Source organism: Lingula anatina, chromosome 3 (assembly GCF_051362555.1).
Source record: "Lingula anatina isolate TDL-2025a chromosome 3, LinAna3.0, whole genome shotgun sequence".
Classification (NCBI taxonomy): domain Eukaryota; kingdom Metazoa; phylum Brachiopoda; class Lingulata; order Lingulida; family Lingulidae; genus Lingula; species Lingula anatina.
Window position 1 is genome coordinate 6,537,937 of NC_141769.1, and position 25,138 is coordinate 6,563,074.

The 25,138-nt window shown below is 36.7% G+C and overlaps 2 protein-coding genes across 2 annotated transcripts; one reads left to right on the top strand and one right to left on the bottom strand.

The window, feature by feature from the left end:
• Positions 1-2,734: 2,734 nt before the first annotated feature.
• Positions 2,735-5,064, bottom strand: LOC147762837 (GTPase-activating Rap/Ran-GAP domain-like protein 3). Its single transcript, XM_087008059.1, has 5 exons — positions 4,871-5,064; positions 4,331-4,394; positions 3,951-3,998; positions 3,275-3,373; positions 2,735-3,122 (listed from the first exon to the last, which is right to left on the bottom strand). The coding sequence occupies exons 1-5, from the start codon at positions 4,964-4,966 to the stop codon at positions 3,055-3,057; spliced, it is 375 nt and encodes a 124-aa protein (XP_086864185.1). The 5' UTR covers positions 4,967-5,064; the 3' UTR covers positions 2,735-3,054.
• Positions 5,065-7,540: 2,476 nt separating this feature from the next.
• LOC106178942 (uncharacterized) lies at positions 7,541-24,073 on the top strand. Its single transcript, XM_013562347.2, has 11 exons — positions 7,541-8,051; positions 16,056-16,152; positions 16,485-16,576; positions 16,899-17,097; positions 17,983-18,129; positions 19,324-19,409; positions 20,027-20,222; positions 20,403-20,564; positions 21,155-21,258; positions 22,246-22,456; positions 22,718-24,073. Exons 1-11 carry the CDS (start codon positions 7,707-7,709, stop codon positions 22,861-22,863), a joined length of 1,785 nt encoding a protein of 594 aa, XP_013417801.2. The 5' UTR covers positions 7,541-7,706; the 3' UTR covers positions 22,864-24,073.
• Positions 24,074-25,138: the final 1,065 nt, after the last annotated feature.

Sequence of the window (25,138 nt, forward strand, 5' to 3'; positions counted from 1 at the left end):
CCCAACGAACAAAAATTAGATAAAAGCCAGTAACTTTTCCATCCAGGTGCACACAAATGCACATACGAGGGTAGATGACAGACATCTCGATGTTAAAAATAGCAAAATCACACCAGGAACGTCCACATCCCAAGGTACACTAAAATTCCGAAGGACCCACAAGATCCCTAAAAATAGGCTTATTATTACTCGACTGTTCAAGTCCCTACCTCTATTGATATAGGGGTAGATACAGAAAATACGATGTAAAGATTAGAATACCCCCGCAGGGACGGCCACACCCCAAGTTGCACTAAAATTCGGAGGAGCCTTTTCAAACCCCTAACCATATGTTTATTAATCCCCAAAGTTTCAAGTAGGCCATGATGTTTACTCAAGAAATGGTTCACTAAAGCCTAAGACCAGAGTGAAATTTCTTAGCGAACAAACGGTCTTAACAATACGAATGGAATTGATGGAAAACTCATGTGTGTGAAATAGGGGCCTAAGGACAATTGCTAGCCGAAATCAATGTTCTCGCTTACAAAGACGTCAAGTGTTTCCTCGTATTTCGCTAACGTTTTGTTGGGAATCAGAATGACAGAAAAACACACACAAATAAAAGGAAACAGGTGTATTATCTTTTACCCATCCTTAATTTTAAAACTTTGTTATCATGTCTACAGACCATTATTTGTTTAATTGATCCGGTTTAGGACGGTTAAACAATTACCTTTTTTAGTGAGGCAAAAATCAGACTTCATATAACGGCGGCACGAAATTAAAAAATAAAGCACTTTTGACTTAAGATGTCTTTTTCCTGCATTTGTTTTCTTTTTAAATGATTAAAACTCCGACAAAGCTGATGTTTATACAACGGTGGCTGGTCAAGGGGAACGATCACCTCACTTAGCTTCCTAGGCAACCGCGACCCAACGAACAAAAATTAGATAAAAGCCAGTAACTTTTCCATCCAGGTGCACACATGTGCACATATGAGGGTAGATGACAGACATCTCGATGTTAAAAATAGCAAAGTCACACCCAGGAACGTCCACATCCCAAGGTACACTAAAATTCCGAAGGACCCACAAGATCCCTAAAAATAGGCTTATTATTACTCGACTGTTCAAGTCCCTACCTCTATTGATATAGGGGTAGATACAGAAAATACGATGTAAAGATTAGAATACCCCCGCAGGGACGGCCACACCCCAAGTTGCACTAAAATTCGGAGGAGCCTTTTCAAACCCCTAACCATATGTTTATTAATCCCCAAAGTTTCAAGTAGGCCATGATGTTTACTCAAGAAATGGTTCACTAAAGCCTAAGACCAGAGTGAAATTTCTTAGCGGACAAACGGCCTTAACAATACGAATGGAATTGATGGAAAACTCATCAGAATTTACTCATATTCAGCTGAATGTTTATTAGATGGCCAAAAAACCGCAAAACATTAGCACCATATGTAAGAAAATAGTTAAAAATAATATTACAATAAATTACCACATGTAACAAGAGTGTACAAAAACGTTCGTATCAATTTCGCAATTGCTTACAAGTGACGTTTTTTTCTAAGTGCGTCGATGAGTTTTCGCATTCTAGCTTTTGCATGCCCAATGGCGATTCTCTAATATCCACCGTGCGTCTGCTGTTACTGTTGCAGATATCCAATGAAGCTAGAGCTCAGGATTTTCAATCCAATCATCAACATAAGCAGTGGAAAACTGTCTGATATTTCTATTGCAAATGAGAAGCGTATTGCAATTGAATTAGAATTGAGACATACTAAATGGCTCATCTGTCAGACGAACTGCAAACCAATTGCATGGTCACCTTACTTCTGGGTACATGTAGGAGCCTGGTTCCCAAATCCTCACCAACACTCCTTAATCACGTAAACTTAATCATGTAATCTTATATTGTTCCAAATGTGGTGCTGAATTAAAAAACTAAAGCACTTTTAAGATTTTTTTCCTGCATTTTTTTCTTTCTAAATTATTAAAACTCAGACGCAGCTGATGTTTATACATCGGTGGTTGGTCAAGGCTGGTCGCCTCAGTCAGGGAATATGAATAGATCAAAGAGCCAGCCTTTCTGCGAATACGCGCTTGAGTTAATAACTATTCTTCACTACAGTTGTTCCGTCGACTTTGCATTGCTAGATAACTAATACAATAACAAATAATGCGAATTTTGGATACTGTAGTATCATGTCAAGTATGAAGTTGTCAAACTTCTAACGGACCATACAAATGGCTAAACTAAACCCTCGAAAACTGCAGACAAAAGCAACTGCATAGGGGTTTATATGGTAGCGTATAAAAACTCGTGAGATCAAATAGATGCACCATCTAAGAAAGCTCCCACCCCTGCCGTCTTCAATACCAGATTCGGCGATCTCGTGGCTTGTGATTCTTTGATAAATCAATGTACACGTATGGGATGTTCTACCTCTGTTCATCAATTAACAACCTCGTGTCTAACTCCGCTGCGTGTTGTTATTCCAAACGGCCATCGCCATTAATTTTTCTTTTTTTTCTCTGTTGGATTTTACCTCTGCGTTTGATTGACTGACCGGTGTTATGTAATACGGGTCGGCCACAGTGCAAAAACCCGAATTCCAATATATTTTGTCTTATAATGATTAAACTGAATTGTGTGCAGGCCTTTAATATACGGGAGTTTTGTATATTTGCTCCAAACAAATCCCTTTATTGCTATATCCAACAATCTTAAAAGAGCGGCTATTCAAAACATTTCTCTTTTTTACAAAGACAATTTTCCCGATGAGTGTGATATACAAGTATGGACTACAACAGTAGTGGTATACAGTGCGTTTTTCTGGTGAATGTGCATGTTCAACTACGTCCAACAAATGCTAGTATCTGCAATTAAGTAATCTGGTAAGGTTTCTCTCAAAAATGAAAAATTGGAACATGTTGGACGATAACTGTGTTTCAAACAAAATGTTAACATGCACGTCCCCATTTATCACAACATAACTTAAGACTTTAAATAAAATGGCTTACCTTTCGATCTCTCAATTTAATGATCACGTGAATCGAGTCTGGCTCAGACAATACTGTTGGTTCGACCGTCAAGGTCTGCTAGGCGAAAGACGTGTATCTTGGAATCTTTTCCTGTAAAACACAACAGTATATAGACTAAGTCTGTGTGCTTGCACGAACGCCAGCTTTCAATTAAGTCAATAACACAGCTTTTGAAACCATTAAACTGACTTGAAACTTTTAAAATTTAGAGTATCAGCTTTCATTTAAAAAAAAGAACGTACCTTTCTCTGACCGGAAAATGATTAACCCATGGGGCTCCACGACATCAATTTGCTTAATGCTGACCGTTCGATCAAATATTAGCCTTGGGATACAGCCCTCTATAAAAAAGTTAGACAATGATGTTAAATCAAATCATATCTTAAAATCAAGAATAACGCAAAAGCGTGTAGCTTTATATCTAAAATTATATTTCCAAATACTATTATTATTATTGATGTGCAATCCCCCTTAATGCATAAAAAAACAATTAGTTGTCAACATATCAGTAACATTTACCCCCTCCCCCGCTCTTAAACAATCTATTTTTCACTTTGTTTTACTAAATGTTATGTCATGCCGATATCAAAATTACAGGTATGTTCCAGCGGGTTACATTCTTTATGAGTGCCTTTATTAAGAATGCGATTTGCAACAACCGTTCTTACGATTGCGTCATGAAATCGGAATTTTACTCCCAAATTCGGTGATGGCAATAAAAAACCGTGCTTCAGCTCAAAAACAGCTGTTTCGTTTATAAGGCTTGATAAGGAAAAATTGATTTTAGTCCGTCAGCAACGAACGTCGCAACAACCACATCCATTTAACGAATCCAAACTTCTCTACATTAACCTATTTTGCGATGAGATATGCTAAAACAAATAAGTAACGAATACTAAACTTTTTGGTTCAACTTACCTTCAATAACCATTGTTCCCACTTCCGTTACAATGATGAGTTTGTCACCTGCAACAAAATGGCCCTATCATATGAAGAACACCGACAAAAATGAAGTAACACAGTGTGTAACAGTTAAGGTCAAAATTTCCATTCCGTTAAATATACATGTATAACCAAGATCAGTGAATTTCAACCACGCGTTTGATATGCATGGACGTCGACGTGATTCACTTAATTCAAAGCTACGTTGTTTGAATTCGAAGAGAATGGGTAGAAATACGATGGAGCACAGCTTTATGTAATAGACTAATGGGATTATTTTTATGTGTTCGCGTGTGAAATGAAGAATGTGTCATTTAAGTGGCAGACTGACTGCAAAGGTGTTCGTGTTTACTAACCCCATGAATCCCCGCATATGATCTCATTTGGAAAGCTGTGGTAAAAACACTGCGGTTCCCATGGCTGCAAAGAAAGAAAATAACATAACAAAATAAAAACGATATTCACAATGAGACAAAGGATTTGGATACAGAACGCATGCATATTTAAAAGCATTATATCAAATAACAGAGAGAAATTAAATACGTCAGTGATGAGATGATTTGTGGGAATAAAAAGTTTTTTTAGTGGGGGGGGGGGGGGGGGGCATTTACAACACAGCTATGGCGAGGACTTTTTAAACTAAATTAAATGTACATGTAAGTGAATGTTCTGGCACTGTGACTTCAGGCATTTGGTGTAAATCGCACATCTGTATTAGATTGATCGGAGAAGATAACTGTTTTTTAAAGGATCCGAAACAAATAAAAAACTCTATTGCAAACAGTGATAAAGGTCTGTTATTTGCAGGTATGTGTTATTACTTCAATGAGGCTCCAATCTGTCCATTATAAACTGTCTCACATAGATCCTCAAAGATAAAATATGACAAAAAATACCTCTCTTTTCAACATCCCGGTGGTGATGAGGCTGGTGGGGGCGTCCCCCTTTAGTATAATATTTAGTTTGAGGGCCTGGCCAGCGTCGTCACCCATGCTGGTAATCCGGTATGACGTCACTGAATGCTCTGCGGTTCAACATCGTGTTCTGAAATTACAATGCATGGCATATAGAAATCAGGTTGCTTAAAAGAAAAAACACGTACTGGCTCGGATCCAACTTACGAACATCTGAATTACGCCTTCGAAGGTATTGCACGAGCAATGTAACGGTACATGCACTTGTACTGGTACATGTATATGCAACTCATCTTTTTCACTCAGCGGCTGTACATGTACACATAAATGTACGCCAGTCGTACCTTATTTAAAAAGTATGCTTTAACATTAACTGATTACTCTGTATTTTGATGGAATATTAACAACCCGCCAACTAAATAATCACCCATGGTGATTATTAGTTAGCATAACGATGGCTCGATATCTTACTTTTCAAAAGATGTGTATTTAAATAATTAAAATTTTAATCATTAAAATGATACTGTGGCATAGAGCACAAAGTAGTTCAAATCATTTTTAAGTGTGTGCATTCGCATAACATGTGAACTTTATTAATTTTCAAATATATCCGTTAATTTTGACAAGGTTCGTATTCTAAATCTCATAGCGAAAAGCGCTTGTGGCACTGATTCATATGAGTCTCTGCTCACTGACTACACAATCAATTTTTAAACTCGTAAGTTTATGTGGGGACACAACTTATCATTCGCCACGCTAAACTTCAATATATAGCCCCAGAGCGCTGGGGGAATATGGAACTCTGAGACTGACAAGAAACTACAAAGAAAAGGGGGACTGAGGCCGTCTTCTGGGTCTTCCGGAAGACTGTCAAATTTTCAGGTTTACATAAATATTGACGGGTATATAATGTTTTCTGTTGGAAGACGGTCAAAATGGAGGATGGATGAACAAAGATAATTAGGAAGACTGTCAGAAAATGTCTCTGGATCCGCCCCTGTTATGTCTATTTGACTTGAATTGCTTTCAAAACATTTGCTTTTGTTGAACAAAGTGTTTGCATTGGATCATTTTGCATCTTTTTTTTAAATATTTCATGCCGTCCGCTAAACTTAGTAAAATCGTGATGCAACATCTGGTTTTTATACCACACTAATTCTTTTCGTCCTAAACCGGGTCAATTAAGCAAACCATCGTCTTATGACTTCATACAATAACCTGTGAAATAAGAATGGGCAAAAGATGACACATCTGTTTTCTTTTGTTTTTGCTTTTTTTTGTGTGGTTCCTAGCAAATATGAAAAAGACTTGGCTTCTTTCAAAGTGAGAACATTGATTTGGACAGCAATTGTTCATAACATAACATAACATAACAGACAAAGAGAATTTTAAGTCTCCAGAAGAGACAAGTAGGCACATTGTAAACACACAAGAAATTATGTTATGGTACGGCTAATTGACACCCGTGTTGAATATTGGTTCTGATTTTACGTATTTGCCACTGGGTTAGGTACGCCTACATACGTAATTTAGTTGAAACTTACCGATTTAAAGGTAAAAATTCCTGGAATATTTTTTGTTTTAATTTCTGAAAGAAATTTAAAAATTTTTCACCATTCAACTTGCCTGGACATCATAATACATTTTCTTTGAATTTCTTTTTTTATTTTATTTTCATCGGCATACATGTACAAATTTGCATTTGCAACGACCAAATGTAAATTTGAGGAAATCAGGACTTTTTTACCTATCTTTCCAAAGGAAATCTATAAATTTAGGATCATACTTTGTGGTTTATCTGTGCTCTAACATTGTACATACTTTGTATTTGTTACTTACCCCTATTTAAGAAAAATAAAAAAAACGACATTAATATTAATTATTTCAATGGTATGTAAATTTATATATATTCTTCTCATTTTCAAAGGGAAAAATAAAAATAGAATTATTTATCTGACTGTGTTTGCAGAGAATCGGCCCTTATAAAGCTACGTATCAATTTTGTCTGGCCTTACCTTGTGCCAACGAAGAAAATATTTTAGTTTTGAATTTTTTAACACTTGTGTTCGTAAACCGCACTGCAACATGCTTTCTTACCTGTTTACATTGCACTCCTTTGTCATTTCTATATACTTTCCTGACTTTGAATTTCTCTTTGTCTGTTTTGTGTGTGCTCAAGGACAATTGCTGTCCAAAATCAGTGTTCCAGCTTTCAGGACGTCAAGTGTTTTTTGTATTCCATAACGCATTGTTAGATATTGGAATCACAGTAAAAAAAAAAACAAAAAAAACAAACAAAAAAAAAAAACAGGTGTATGATTTACTACCTGACCTTACTTCACAGGTTATATTTTGATGTGGCGAGATGATGGTTTGTTCAATCGGCCGGGTTTATGACGATTTAAAAAGAAATGTGGTATAAAATTACGCATAACGCTTTAACTAAGTATAGCGGGCGACTTGAAATAACCAAAACTAACACTCTCACAACAAATTACTGCACACATTTACTTCACTCAAGTTCCAACAAAAACAATTGCAAATGCTTTGAAACCAATTCAATTTTTATCGACTTGTGTAAAGCTTCCCGACAATTCCTGAATTATTAATGTGATCAAAATAAGGATGCATGTTGCCTATAAAAGATGCCATGATACACATTGTGGCGTAATTTTGTTCTCAATCTAATATTTTCTTATAGTGAGCCACGACCAAAACGTTGATGCACTGTATTCGTGTCTGATCTAAGGCACATGTGGTAAAGCGCTAGGCAGATCTTATGAACTGACTATCATTTAAAACCTTTGGAAAATACACCATGCGGGGCTTTTACTTATCCCTGTGGTACACAGCGTTAGGGTCCTGCATAAAAAATGTCTGCGCTGTCACTGTTGATCTGTGTGGCGGCCCCTCCCGTGAACTCAGATGCGCCAATTTTCAACAAGTTTTTACTAACTATACCGCTACCCTTATACTGGACACTGTAGAAGCGAGCACCAAGTTGGAATGTACCGGAAAATGTGGAGAAACTGAAGGTTGCGCGGCAGTTGTATTCAAGAACCAAGATCACATGTGCCATATGCTCCCTGAACCCCAAAATGTCTCGCAGTTTTCCTCCACTTCCCCAACTGGGATATGGATGGCCAATGTTAGGGACATCTCGGTGAGTAGTTTTGTTTTTTGCTTCTTTTTAATGTTAAAAACTCAGATGCACATCATGTTTATACAATAGTGACTAATATAAGGGAAAACGGAGTACACGCGCAGTTAGCTTTTTAGGCGCACCCTCTCCCCCCCAACAACAACAACAAATTGCGATTTAAAACCAGTTCATTTTCCATCACCCTATCATCTATGGCTGATGTCCATTGTCATACAGAGCAGATTTTATAAATTGTATATGACACAGATTTTGTATGCATATTATTATCAAAAAAATATTATTTGATGCGAGAAAATCTATCAGCACCTTTTTAAAAATCCATATCACTCTGGCAAATCCACAGTATGATACGCAGTGCACTTTATGTCTCATTAATCTCAATTTAATTTTTCAAAAGCGAAAAAATGAGAAAATGTATTTTAGCGATGTATATCATATTAGGTATTTTTCAAAAGCGCCTGCTGTTTTTTGTCTTTATTTTATAAAAACAGTTTCTATGGAGATAATTGACATCGTTATAAGTCTAACTAGTCCAAGAGGACTGGGAAATTTGTAAAAAAAGTTTAATACTAGACCCATGGCAAATCTACAAGTTAGTCGACTCCAAACGGTGGATAAAATTGCAGCCTGCGATTATGTTCAAAGGGATGAAGAGAAACCAATGCCCTTGTTATTAACTCCCTGTCTATAATGAGTACCATTTTGAACGACACATGAAAAACACCCCAGCGGGCAAATTATGTTGTTTTAACGTTGAAACAACAGTGAACCATAACGTTGATAATACGTTTGATAAACATTGGATTTGAAAGTTGACTCAACGTCAGATAACAACATTGTATCAACCCCAGTTGTTAGACAACATTCTTGCACGAAAAGACATTAAAATGACCTGAAATGTTTTATTTTTGGTACAAAACACAGGTACACAATTATAACGTACATTGTAAAAACATCCAAGTGCCTGCTTTGTCTGATTTTTCCAACGCTCCTAAGCATGTATTGCACCTAAGCATGGTACACCCTTTTAGCCTGGATGTGTTTAGCAGTAGGACATGTTTGATGGCTAAATATATGTAGGGTATATATGTATGGCCTTTAAGTTAAAATTTCCAAGGTTTAGATTAATATATATATATATAGTTATTTTCTTATATATATATATATAAGAACATAACTCTCTCTCTCTCTCTCTCTCTCTCTCTCTCTCTCTCTATATATATATATATATATATAACAAAGCCATAGTCACCTCAACAGGGCACCGAGAACTGTCAACTTTATTAACTTCACGCCATCATATTTACAGCAACTTATTCATCCTAGTGTTAGCTGACCTTGCAAGGAAGTTTATTGGAATGTATTTCTGAATAACAAATTAAGAAAAGTCACTAGTTCACTAAAGACACAAAACAACTGTCACTTTTACTTTAAAACACTTTTTTATTATTTTGATAAAGTTAGTTACAGTATTGATAAACAAAGTGTCACGTTTTTAATAATTAATATTTTAAATTACAATCCATGTTTGCAAGGTTGTGTCAATGACCAAAATACAACGTTGAGTCAACGTCACATATTATGACGGTGTATTCACGTGGCTGGATCAACGGTGATTTTACGTTGAATTTAGGTAGATCAACGGCAATTCAACGTATCAACCTGTTTTCAACGTTGATCCAACGTGACTATGCCTGCTGGGACGGTACCATAGTTCACCCCGCTTATTGTTTAATTTGTGGTACAGGTTTAATTATATAAAATATTATATATATGATTCTGATTATATATTCTTATGCAGGGGCGGATCAAGGATTTCTTGAAAGGGGATGTCCGCTGATGCGACGCCAACCGATCCCCACCCCCTCCCCGGTTGGCGTCGGGTTCGGGGCTTGCTAAAGGGCCCCGAAAATTGTTGGTATTTTAGAGGGCGAACGGTGCCATTTGGTACGGTTTAGTACTATAAATCAGCTAGTAAAAATACTACTTCCAAGAGGGGAATATTAGTGTGTTTTTTCAGAAACCTAAGGGTGGGGGGTCAGGACCCCTCCCCCCCCCGACACCCCCTCTAAATCTGTCACTGCCTACGACTTTATAAAGCACGGTGAGAGCCAAAGCGGCAAAATGTATGATTAGGTAAAGCAATAATAGCGGCAATGCAACTTTTGAAAAGAAAAACTTTTCTTGCTGATAATCCCAACGAGCAGATAGCTTTTTTTTTATGAAAAGGCCGTATGACATTCATGACGCCATGACGAGTAAGGTGTTGACTCAATTCAATTTTGATCTGTTGCGTAGTTGGTAAAGAATAGCGATCACTGACCTTCCCCGCCTAAGTATCATTCTAAAGACGTTAAAGCAAAGACAAAAGAAATATAATCGACGACGCAGACTTTATGATAATGACGAGCAATAAATTGTTGTCAAAATCGATCACTAATTCTAAACTATACCGGATTTTAATGCAGAAGGTAATTTGCTCGGATACACGGGAGGTTGCATGCCTTTTGCGATTGCGGGGCCAGCTCGTTGTTGTGGTGAACTGACATGCGTCATCTGGGATTTTAACTCGTGACTCGCCGTTACCATGGATTGTTGATGGCTTAGTATTTTTTTGGTATTTTTTTTTTTGGTATTTTTTGTGCAACCAAGCACGCTACCGCCTGCGCCGTGACTGTCCGCCCGCCCTCCGTGCATACGAGTTTCCTCTTATAGTAATCAAACTCAATTTTAGAAATTATTTTGAAAAAAAATCACACCGAAAATTTTGAGAGTCGAACCCGCCTACAGGTGTTTAGATGGTAGACAACGGAGTTACCACAGAGCAATAGAAGCTTCGTTGGACAGACATGGATCAAATGAAAACTTTTTCCTTTCTCACAGAGATGGCCAGTTTGGCTGTACATGCATATATCTGCCATAACAATCAATAGGCCGTGACCTGAACATATGCATTTCATCCATCGCATCGCCAGTCTGCGAACATGGTATTATCATCAACGTTGTTAAAGTTCATTATGTACACGAGCACTTATTTGGGAAGCCGACACGGAGCGTTCCTAGATAGATGGATCCCCCTTTTTTACTATGGCAGGGCGGGACCAGGATTTTTTGAAGGGAGTGGGGGAGGGTGGGGTGGGGGGCGTCCGCGGATGCGAAGTCGACCCCCCTCCCCCATTGGCGTGGGGTCCAGGACCCGCTGAAGTGACGAAAAAAAAGAAGGTATTTTAGAGGGCGAACGGCGCCACTTGGAACGGGTGAGAACTATGATTCAGCTAGTCAAAATTCTAATTTCAAGGGAAGAAAATTAATGTGATATTTTCTTCAGAACCCTCTAAATCCGCCACTGTATGGTGTGGTGTTAAGGCGGGAAAGCTCAGATTGGTCGCTTTTATTGATAAGTCTGCCCGGAACGTTCCTAGTTAGATGACTACTTTCATTTGTTTCACACTGCGATTACTGAGACTACACTGATTTTGGCTTCACCCGTGACGTTATACAAATAGAGCACGATGAGAGCCAAAGCGATTCAAACCTTCTAAGTTTTGAGTAGTCTTTGCCATTTGAAATATCGACTGTAGGGTTGCCCCAAGCACTGTATGCTCATGTGAACAGTCTCGATAAGCAGGGACCCAAGGGGGGTGGGCGTGAAAAAAAAACAACATGTTTGGGTAAAGCAATAGAGGCGACGTGACTTGTGAAACAAAAAACCCTTGTTGAAAGTGCAGTATGACATGCATGTCACCATGCCAGATTAGCTATTGATTCCATTCAAGTTTGATCTGTGGCGTAGACGGTAAAGGATAGAGAACTATGACCACCCCGCCTAAGGATCATTTTAAAGACTTCAATAGTGAAGAGAAAGGAAGACTTTAAGATAATGACCAGATATAAGTTGTTGTCAAATCGATCACTTATTCTTACCTATACCGGCTTTTCCCCCGTGACTTCCCGAGTGCGGGGCCAGGTTGTTGCTGTAACGAACTGACGTGTTATCCGGGACTCGCACTCGTGACTCTCCGCTACCATGGTTGATGACAACTTTTTTAATATTTTTATTTTTATTATTATAATTTTTTTGCAGTTGCGCACGCCAACGACAGTGCTGTGCCTTAGCCATCCTCCGGCCAATTGCGTTTTACTTCTTATAGTAATAAGGTGCACATTTTATAAATCATATCTAGCAATAACACTGCATTAAAAACTCTAGCATTCGAACACACGTACAAGGGTATAGCTGTGTTTAAGACAGTGGAATTACCAAGGAGTCGCAGAAGCGTCGTTGGTAGATCTTAGATCAAATATGGAAACCTTCTACCTTGTCACGCAGAGGGCCAGTTAGGTTGTACATGCTCTGCACTTACAATCGATAGCCCGGGTGCCGTACAGATGCATTTCATCTCACGCAAAGCAGGTCCCCGAACATGGTCTTATCATCAGCGTTGAAGTTCACGATGTACACGAGCCCTCGTTTCGTGCTGAGGTTTAGTTTGGGACGTTAAACAGCACAACTGGATCAGAGGCGGCCAACACTGGGACGGTTTTGGTTTGAGCAAGCCCCTGTAAGAAGAAGGAATCATTTTAAAACGTTCTTACGTGTATAAGCCATTTTGAGAAAACATATTTGACAAATAATTCTGCAAAGCAGACACATTTTTTTCTGCAGAACGTGATATACAGGGGCAGATTCAGGATTTGAAGGGGAAGGGGGGGGGGACAGTGTTTTTACGAATGATCGGCCTCGGATTCAAAGCCGCCCCTCGGCCCCTTTGTGGTGGGGTTTGGGGCCTGCTAAAGGGTCCCAACATATTTTAGAGTTTTGAAGGTCAAACGGTGCCATTTGGAACGGTTAAGAACTATAAAACAGCTAGTTAAAATCTAATTTCAAAAGTGGAATATTAGTGCGATTTATTCAGAAACCAAAAAGGAGGGGGGGGGGGGGGGGGGTCAGGACCCCCCTGCCCCCCCTCTAAATCAGCCACTGTTATGTATCAGAATTCTGTTATTCTGCAATGTTACTTAAGTTATGCATTGGTTGCTGCATTGACTTATTGCTTAATATGATATTTGATAACACTTTAATATCGATAATAAATCGGCCTGTTTTTCACCAGCTCAGTCGTACTATAATATTTAGTGATAAGCTTCTTATAGGGCGCCTTACATATTACCTCAAGGCGTTTTAAAATAATGGATAATATTACTAAAATCACTAATATTACTACAATATTAAAATCTAAAGGACTCATCAGAAACCATTTAAAATTAACACTACTGAAAACTCGATCTTATTAAAATATATAAAAAAAATCTAAGAGCAATAGACATATGGGTCTTTAGAAGGGATTTAAAACTGTCAAAGTATTCTGCTGTACTAATAGAATTTGGTAACGCATTCCACACGTAGATTGGAAAAGCCCTATCACCATAACTTTTGATAGGGCTTTTCCAAATAGAATGTTCTAAAATAAGGTCATTCTCAGCATGAAAACGTGGGGACCGCCTTGGTGAGTCAAAACAGATAAGATAAATAAATTCTGCAACGATAAATAAATGAATTTTGTCTCTGTGTATGGATCGCCTTAAAAATAATACAAAGTGCTTTATTATCAATCCTCTGCTTCACTGGCAACCAGTGTAATCCTTTCAGAATGGGAATGATATGGTGTGTGCTTATTGCACTTTATTTGACAAACCAGTCTTGCAGCTGAGTTTTAATAATAATAATAATAATGATAATAATAATAATAATAATATATTTATTTCGAGTCTAAAATCCATAAAATGTTCAATAGACTGTACATCATAAAATACAAAGACGTTTATAGATCAAAATGATTAAGATATATATTATATAAATCAGAGCTAGACTGAATTGTACTAAACAGTAATTAAAAGTAAAAAATCCAAGGTTTCTTTAATGCAAAATTTAAAAATTCATGAATAAAATGTCTTAAAAATGTGAGTTTTCAATTCCTTTCTAAAGATTCTTGTGCTTCTATTCATCTAATAAAAATTGGTAGCTTATTCCATTCAACCGGTGCAGCTGCACAAAATGCTATGTCACCATATGTTTTTAACTTTGATTTGGGAACTTTCAGTAAAAGTTTGTCACCAGACCTCAGGGATCTTTGAGGACTATAATGTTTGACCAGATCATGGTGGAGATTATGGTGGAGCTAGGTTATAAAAAGCAGCATGTGTAAAAACTAAAACCTTAAATAAAAATCTGACCCTAACTGTTAACCAGTGTAACTGCTTTAAAATTGGAGTTATATGTGTGAGCTATATGTGTGAGTGCTGAGATATTCCTGAGCCGTTGTAATCTTTTGATCTTACCATCTGGACATCCATATAATACAGAATTGTAATAGTCCAGCCTGGAAGTTACCAATGAGTGTATAACAGTAGTAGCAGATGATTGATTCAGATATTTCCTTATGGTGCCAATATTCCGAATGCCGAGTAAACAAGACCTTGTAATGTTGGAGATCTGTTTGTCTATTGGAAGTGTAGAATCAAAATATACTCCTAAATTTTTTACATGGGGGGAGGATAATGCCATACTAGCTCCAATTTTAAGTTGCAGGTTGTGAGCAAGGCCCTTGTTGTGGGGTTGAGAAATGACTTAAAACATTATTTTTCCATCATTTATCTTCAATTTGTTTGAAATGAACCAACCTCTGTGATCTGATATGCAGTCAACAATGGTGTTCACAGACAAGGCTGGATCATGGATGTTGCAAGCTGTGCACAACTGGGTATCATCTGCATAAAAGTGGTAAATAATTTGAATAACTGAATAACTTGCAATTTTTTAATCTGATAGTCACTTATACCAAAGAGGAGACTTTTGCAGTATTCTAATATTGATGATATAAATACATGTACTAATTTTTCAGTGGTTTTGTTATTTAACACTTTCCTTATTTTTCCAATGCGCCATAGTGCATAAGATGCTGATTTACACACTTCAGATACACCTTTCCCATTTTCATCGAGGGTAACTCCCAGATCTTTTACAGAACTACATGTAGATGGTTTTATAAGAACGCCTCCTATGAAAATGGTGCAATTTTTTCCTATTTGCCTTGAACCTTGATGTAAACCATATCAACTAAGGCTTACTTTCATTTAAAGCCAACATAGTGGACCATCGTAGTGGTCTCCCTTTTTAAAAATCTCACCCAAAGCCAGCATAAATGTAATTTTTAAAAACTTTAAAAAGAAAGCAACCAGGAAAATATCCGTGGATATATTCTGTCTGCTTCAGTCCCTTGTCTGGCAATCTTCGAAACCAAAAAGCGTAACATCCCACAGGGAATGTATTACTTTGGCTTAACTCATTAGTTGAATGACATAAACGTGTTTTTGCATACTTCTACATCAACTTTCTGTTTTCTTCGCTTTTCAATAATTGACTATACATATTCAAATAAGTATCCGTCGTCTTTTGAGCCAGGCGAATAGCAATTTTTATCAGTTTAATATGGGATGTTGTATATTTTATACCAGGGACCAATCGAGGTAAGACAAAGTTTCCTTCATAATTTCTCGCTGGGCACAGTTTAAAAACGCGTATAGATTTAGTCAGAGGGATATTAGTGAGTAGCTATTTGGAAATCAACCTGTAGCCCTAGCAAGGTACAGATTTAAAACAATCACCTAAAACTCATTGAAAATAGTCAATAACTCATATGTACGCTCATCAGTAGTAAGAGAGGAGTTTTTCGACCTACAACCTTGGAGGGACGATATACCGGTACTTTTAATCATGTCCCTCACTTATGCTTTTTTGCTCACTATACAATAACATAAGAAAAGCCATACCAAAAACCTCCTCCTTTATGCTACGTTTTATGTAATAAAATAGTTGTCATTAAAATTTGCTTGCAAAGCATCACGTCCCTCATTTACGCTTCAGGGGTCACTTAAAATTGCATTAAAAGTACCTTCAAGGTTGCAGTTAGAAAAACTCTTCTCTTACTACTCTCGTCTCTGCAGCCCAGAAATGGATATGAAGAAGTATGTTCTACTGTGAAGTGCAGTGCGGGGTCTCGATGTCGGGTAGATTGCACTACAGGAGAGCCGGTCTGCGTAGGTTTGTATAACGGCTATAAAACACTCGACTAAGTAAAGTAATGTAAATCTGGAACTTAATCTTAACTTCAGACCAAATTATAAAAGGTTTAGTCTAATATCACTCAAGATAAATAAGTAGAAGTTAAATTTGATGAAGTATTGTACACACACACACACACACACACACACACACACACACACAATGTATGCCTGCTGGGAACCAACTAGATATATACCGCTACCTTTTGGTAGACAGCAGTCGTTTACATACGCATGTAAAATAAAGCTCCTTGCGAACTGAACCGGCGAGTGTTTTATGCAAAATTATAACCATAATACTTTTTGTAATAGGGAGTTCAGCTTTCTGTGATGAGACTCCAGTTTCCAATATCGTTTACGCTGGTTGGGGTGGAGGGTTTGGTGCGGTGACGGGAGGCGGACCAGTGAGTAAACACAGGGACATTTTCCCACTAAGGGACAACCTCAAAATTTCAGTATTGGAAATATTTGAAACAGCACCAGGCTCCCATCCAAACTGCTATTTTCTGTATGATTACATTTTCCTCAGCTGTATGTAATTTTTAGGAGATTTTCATTGACAAGTTTTTTTTAAATTTGATCTGTAGATGAAATTAACTTACATGTATTAACCACATATATGATGAAATTGCGCTTTTATACCATTACGTGTGTTATAGTAAAATTAACCAAAAATTAACCAAAATGATTACATGCATGCGTGGACTTACCGGTATATAATTACAGAATTTCACTTACAACAAGCTACAGGACAGTACCGGATTGAGAGTCGAATTTAGCGGATCAATACGAACCGCTTTTGCTTGCAAAAATTGTGGTTCTATGGTTTACTTTCTTATAAACGGTGCAAGTTGCACAAGTCCTTACAATATAGCATTTACGGAACGTCACACTACGAGACGCAACAGAATCGAACATGGATCACGTAAGTGTGAGGGCATTTTTGTGCCATCATAATGCAATGTTAATGTAAATTAATTATATTATCGTTTCTTGCCATTGTGAATGTTATTTTGTTATGCATTTGTTATGTAATTTACATCTAACACTAGTTCATGCATTTTAATGTCATTCTATATTGCACTAATCTTCATTTAGGTTTTGTCATGCCACATTAAATTATAAATGTTATGTTCATACTGTCATGATAACGTATGCGCCAGAGTCAAAATAAGCTATAATATTTTAAAATATTTAGTATATTTCAGTAACATTGTAAAGAATAACTCACGTCGTTTCTGATTCATTTTAAATTGATACATTTGATACCAGTGTTTTGCAACAGATAAAGGTCGCTCAGATTAAATACCAACCCTTGGATATATATATATTTTTTGAAACATCAGTGAGGATAATTTAAGTTAGAATTTTGAAATTTAGTCTTTGTCTACTCAATTAAATCTATAGCTCAGTCATAAAACATTCATAGATAAATATTCATTTGTCTAAAAATCAGATTCATTGTCGTCAGCCGTTGAATTTATTTTATCTGGAAGATTTTGAAAAAAAAAAACTGTTGTGTTTTTGAACATACAATTAATTAAAATGTTCTGCGTATGAATTATATTTGGCTACAGTATAACTTTTTTTGACTCGTTCCATTTTTAATTAATCATTATAGTTTCATTTGTTCCATTTTATTCATTAACCTTTATAAGTGATCAGAATAGAAACAATGCCTCTCGTCATCATACAATAACACACACACACACACACACACACACACACACACACCTATAACCAGCAAAATGCTATACGTTTGCTAATACGTGTTTTAGCTAAATTGTTTTTGACCAACTTTTGTTTCTAGTGTCTGGCATCTGTTGGGATGTTCCAGCTGGCATTGTCACCATTCAGATATATGTAAGGAACATAAGCGGGGAGTCAGAAGCATACCTCGGTTGGAAAGCATTCTCCTACTTCAAATTCGAGGAAATAGAAGCAAATCCTGGACAATGTTAGTATCTGAGTTATCATGGTATTTGAACAAACAGATTCGTTGTTTAGGGGCATAATTATAGAGATAAATCACCTGTGCAATATCTCTCTAAAATCAATCAATCAGTTAATAAAAAATACATAAATGTATTATATGTTATTTACTAAGATGCATATAGGAAAGGATACAGCAAGATTAACGGTTGTTAGACCCGTCCATCAACCGTATAAGTCTAATATTGCAATTTTATGATTCTTACCTTAATATGAAAGGTGTTGTTTATTGCACTTCATTTCGGGGTCTGCTGCCATAAGTAAGACATAATTTGAAGACTACATGTGTTTAGTTGACAGTCACTATTAAAGGGATAACAACTGTTCGTTTGGACCAAAAAATGCATTTTCCCGGAGTAAACAACAATTTTCCCATACTTACCAATGGTTTACGAATCCATTTCTACATTCAAAGTTAGTCCCTGTTTTTTCTAAAAAGTTTGGTTTTATGTTATAATCTCTTAAGAGATTATTACAAAGTATAGCCATCTATGGAGGTTACGTGGTCTGATGACAAACTCAGATATCAGAATAATATCTATAACTGCCGTTTTTGTGGTAAAATAGAGTATATTATATTTCTATGGGTTGTCTACAATGTTTTTATTGTGTAATATACATGTAGATCTCATACGAAGAGTTATTTTCTCTTTACCCAATGCCAGTATGGTGGTTATGTGCATGTTGCAAAGTCGGGTATATGACTTTCGGTCATGTAGTTTTGTCAATTTTAGATTTTGTGGGAGGACGTTAGTTTCCCAAAGCATGTAAACGGCATTTAAATTAGAAACCACATAGTTACTTTTGCAGACTCATTCCTTATTCTAACATAGAGAATTTTACAGACTACAGGGGAATTATTTACAGTTTATTTATTTTTATTTTTGCGAAATAATTAATTTAGTTAGTGGTGTACCTGTAAAGTGTTTGGAGGATGGAGTATAACATTGTCTGCGTTCTAGTGACCACATGTTGCAGTTGTGTATAATTCATTATTTTGTTGCTCTTCCTGTGTTGAAATGCCTCAAAGAATTATAAAGTTTATTTCGTAGTTAATTGGAGACTTCTATAATACCCCAATTGCAAATTTTCACTTTTATAAGATATATAGTATCATCCATCAATTGCAATCAATTCCATGTGCTATTCTGCTTTTCAGCGCAATGTGAGACCCTGACACTTTTCAACATTAAGGAATTTGTGGTGGTAAAGGCTATTTTCATAAAAGATGAAAACATCTACATGGTAATCATTATTCATTACTTCTCCCTGTATACATCAGCAACATCGGTAATAATAATAATAATAATAATAATAATAATAATAATACGCTTATTGAAATCATAACAACCATATATACACATACATGTATACTTCTACTAAATATTATTTAAAAACGTTGAGCTCATAATGTATTATAAGCACTGGTCTCTGAAACTAGTAAAGTAAACATAATTACTATGTGTTGCAGAAACTTTCAGTTTTACATGTAATGTTAAGCACTATAAAACAAAATTACTTAGTGTTTTATCCCTAACGTAAGATTAAACGTTGTTTCAAATGATCAAAGTCACTTTTAATTTTCTGAAATAAAGATTTGCATAGCAACATGCGGCGTTTTCCGAATGTGATGAAGTTTGCGTTTACCAGGACATGAGTATATGATGATTAAGTCAGAAAAAAATGTCAAAGTAAATTAAAAATATGTCTTTTAATTCGATGCCTTTTTTATGCAGTGTTGTAATTTCTTGCGTTCCTTTTATATTTTAAATATGGAAATTCTCATTTTAGTATACCAAGCACACAAGAAAAAAAAACGCCTCTATAATAAAGACTATTTCTTTTTGTCTCGTACATTTCAGAGTAGTACATACTTAAAACGGAGCTCGAACACGGCCCTGGCAGTCTACTGGACGGGAAGTCTACGTGAAGACGGATCAAAATGTGCCAGATGGTACTTCACGTTCAATGGTGCGGAGTGCTCCGATCCCGGTACAATAGATGGCGCTTTGTACATGGCAAATGACTTGCATAATATCATTTTCAAGACTTTTGAGTGTAAGTGGCAAACCTAGACACTTTAGAAAACAAAAGTATTGGACTATGCAAATATTTATTTCAGCAAGTGACATCAATAAACTGAATAATATTCTCATCTCCGAATCCCACAGAAAATAAAGGTATGACGTTACCTTTTTTATATGAATTTACATTTCACGATATTGTATTTGTTTGTAGTTTCTGGTGTTTGCAAAGGAATCCCCGCAGGGGTGGTTAATATATCGTTCCACTGCGGAAACTGCCCCTGGAACACAACCAATGGTAACCCGTTGACTGGCTGGTATGCACCATCAAGAATAAGGGTGGAAGAAACCCGGCTGGGTTTGGATATAAGTGCACGTGAGTGACACATTATTACATACAGTATTAGTTTTGTTGCGGTTTCCCCATGATGGTCGGTTTATAGGAATTCTGTACTACTAGTATTTCGACAGTTGAATTAACGCACTTTCATGTACCAACAGTTCCAGGATTGGATTTTGGCGAGGGAAATAAGGGGGGGGGGAACTTAAACTCTAAAAATAGACGAACGAATAAAGTGGGTATAACAGGGGTTCATTGAATGAAACAGTAAACAGTTGTTTTACTAATAAAGGGCTTGTTTAAGGAAAAGGAGTGGGACAGTGTTTTTGCCTAGTTTCTGTCGCTTTAGTATGTTTATTAGATTGAAAGAGACGAAAGAGGATATAATACGGTGTAGCACACGTTCGATCTACCGCTGTTAGCATGAATTTGCACCTGTACATTTTATTTAGATTTGATGGTGTTACATGTACCTTGCCACATTTATCTTACCTTTTTCTGCCAAATAACAATTACGGCTGATAAAGATACAAACGTCCCGCATTGATAAAAAAATATTAAAATAAATAAATATTCTGCAAATTAAACCAGTTATAGAATATTTCACATAGACTCATATTTCTTAGTCTCAGACCATACGGGAAAAACAGCTACTCGAATCCCAATCTTTAACCGGCAATATTGGTGGTGGCCAGCTCAAAACATTATTATGGACGTTGGAACACTTTACGTAAGTCACTGTATTAATTATTATTAATAATAACTGATGAGGCATCCGGGCCGAAACGGCTGTAGGGCCTTAAAATAATCAACATGCGATAACAGAATAACGTCAGTGCTGTAATAGAAGTATATATATTGATGCACCTTGAAAGATCTACATTATAGTTGTTAGATAACAATTGTTGTTTAACAACTATAATGTAGATCTTTCAGGGTGCATCAATATATATACTTCTGTTTATGTCTCCTTATTAACCCAAGGCAAAGGATAAGTAAATGACAAACACAGATATACATGTATAGTGTTCGAAATTTGGCTGGTAGCGGCAGCTTTTATTGAAAGGTCCCTGTAGTAAAGAATGGTGTTAGATATTATATAGCATTAAATAATGTAAATTAGTTAAAATTACGTAAAACTTCCCATTTTATCAAGATCTATACGGTGAATCAACATGGATCCTCATTGCTGTAATGTAACGTTAACCACAAATGGTTTGCAAAATACCTGGATGATAAAAATACTGGTATGGCCTACTGTAACATAACTACGTATTAATTTCTATGTTTCTCCTTGAAAAGATTAAATGACCACCTGTTGAGTGAAATAATGGTATAATTTATGTATTTTATAACAATGGATACAGAATTAAATTTAATTCAATACATGTCAATATAATCTATTTGTTAATTTACATAGTATAAGACCTTTTCTTATTCATATTTGCCACATTAAATCACAAAACAGAAGGTGTATTTGTATTACATGAAAGATCTTTGATCATATTGTTTGATTAAGGACTTTGGATCCATGGTTACGATAAGGGGGGGGGTTGAAAAAAAAAATGAAACAGTAGTTGAGCACGTCTTCCTTATAATATGTAAAGAACGATGAGATATAATATAATATATGGACAGGATAGAGCATCTTCTTCTTGGACCCTCTTCTTCATAGTTCACGAGGGAGTGTGCTCTATTTGTTTGATATATATTTTAGACTGTGATGTACAGTAAGAAGTCCGGCGCCAGTGGGTTAAAGGTACTCTGGTCTGGGAATGCCCAAGAAATAAAAGCCATTAACGGCTGTTCACGATGGTACTTCACCTTCAACGATAACGAATGCAGCAACCCAGGGGAAATTGAGAGTATTAAGTTCAATAGATACTATGAAAGCGATAAGGTCGTATACTATAACAGCCCATTTACAGGTATAGTTTGATAATTTCTCGTTAAAGCCGTTATTCAGTTTTTCGTTTGTTTTAGCACAGGCAATTATACGCGTGCTGATATCCTTCACATTATTGGCACTGACACAGATTTGTTGACTTAAAGAAATTGTTTCACAGAATCTCAAACCTTCAGCGTTGACTTAATGTCCATAAAGACGTCGCTATAGGTTTATATCGAACGTATACATGTTGTTTCATACATGTATACTGGTACTTCTATAGGCGAATTTTAAATTTCAGTTCAAGGCACTTGCGAGGGGATATCAGCCGGTGACGTCACTGTTGCTTTGAAAGTTGGTTCTTGTACTAACTATTTAGCACAAGAGACGTTAACATCATGGGGAACGAAGACTTCACTTATGATAGAAGAAACATTTCACGGATAATAGAACCACATTGTAACTTTTCACGCAACCAGGACAAAATGGAATGGCCAGTTTACTTGAATAAATAGTCACCACATGTAGAACTAAACAGGCTGTTGTGAAAATGCTGCTTTATTTAACTGAAAATGAACGGGATTCGCCGCATTTGAATCTATTTCCTTATCTGCTTAGATAATGTGGAAGTAAACATTGCCATGATATGAGATAATGCTGGCGGCACAAATATACTCTGGGCGAATTGCTTATCCGAACTGCTGAACAGAAACAGGCATGTTATTGATTTCGAAGATGTCTTTATGTTAGAGCTTAAATAACTCATACCTGTACTGTCCCTTTGACATTTCCTGCCACGTTTAAGATAATATGTTAAAAAAGAACATAAAAGAAAAAATAGATTTCTTCTGCTTATGTTTACAGAGATTCGCCGCTCAATGACCAACTTACCAGTTTTGTATAACCTTACCTTGTCAATGTGTCAAAACAAAATTAATATTTAACATGTATGTCCGTTCGCCGTACCGTGACGTGCTTTCTTACATGTTAACATTGCACCTTTTTGTCATTTATGGAGAGGGTATACTGTTCTAACCTTATGATTATCACTGTCTGGCTAATGCCCCTATTTCACACAGACCACGAATCCCACGAATGGCCATGAATTGACAAATTTTACGATTCGAGGTTGAATCGTAATCAGTTCGTGAAGTTCTGAACAGATTCGTACATATTCGTGGTCAGTTCTTGCACTTTTGACCAACAGGAATTGGTGACAAAAACTTTGATGCCCCTATTTCACACAGACCACGAATCCCACGAATGGCCATGAATTGAAAATTTCAGGATTCGTGGTTGAATCGTAATCAGTTCGTGAAGTTCTTAACAGATTCGTATATAATCGTAGTCAGTTCTTGCAATTCTTGATCAATCGGGAATTCGTGGCAAAAATTCAAAAATTTGAGCTGTTCAAAGTTTTGGCCACGAACTCACGATTCCAAATAATCGTAGTGAATTTCTGGACAATATTCGTGCGATTCCAGCCGAATCCCACGAATATTCGTAACACTATCGCACCTATATCGTAACTGAATCGTAGAGCGTGTCGAATTAGACCAGAAAATTGGCAAAATCTCACGAATCCTCACGAATCCTGAAATTTGTCAATTCCTGGCGATTCGTGGGATTCGTGGTCTGTGTGAAATAGGGGCCTAAAGGCCCTATTTCACACAGACCACGAATGGCCATGAATTGACAAATTTCACCATTCGTGGTTGAATCGTAATCAGTTCGTGAAGTTCTTAACAGATTCGTATCTATTCGTAGTCAGTTCTTGCACTTCTTGACCAATAGGAATGGGTGGCAAAAACTTTGATGCCCCTATTTCACACAGACCACGAATCCCACGAATCGCCAGGAATTGAAAATTTGGTTGAATCGTAATCAGTTCGTGAAGTTCTTAACAGATTCGTATATAATCGTAGTAAGTTCTTGCAATTCTTGATCAATCGGGAATTCGTGGCAAAAATTTTGAGCTGTTCATAGTTTTGGCCACGAACTCCCGATTCCAAAAAATCGTAGTGAATTTCTGGACAATATTCGTGCGATTCCAGCCGAATCCCACGAATATTCGTAACACTATCGCACCTGTATCGTAACTGAATCGTAGAGCGTGTCGAATTAGACCAGAAAATTGGCAAAATCTCACGATTCCAGCCGAATCCCACGAATATTCGTAACGCTATCGTACCTGTATTGTAAGTGAATCGTGAGCGTGTCGAATAAGACCAGAAAATTGGCAAAATCTCACGAATCCTCACGAATCCTAAAATTTGTCAATTCCTGGCGATTCGTGGGATTCGTGGTCTGTGTGAAATAGGGCCTTAAGGACAATTGCTAGCCGAAATCAATGTTCTCGCTTACAAAGACGTCAAGTGTTTCCTCGTATTTCGCTAACATTTTGTTGGGAATCAGAATGACAGTAAAACACACAAAAATAAAAGGAAACAGGTGTATTATCTTTTACCCATCCTTAATTTTAAAACTTTGTTATCATGTCTACAGACCATTATTTGTTTAATTGATCCGGTTTAGGACGGTTAAACAATTACCTTTTTAGTGAGGCAAAAATCAGACTTCATATAACGGCGGCACGAAATTAAAAAATAAAGCACTTTTGACTTAAGATGTCTTTTTCCTGCATTTGATTTCTTTTTAAATGATTAAAACTCCGACAAAGCTGATGTTTATACAACGGTGGCTGATCAAGGGGAACGATCAC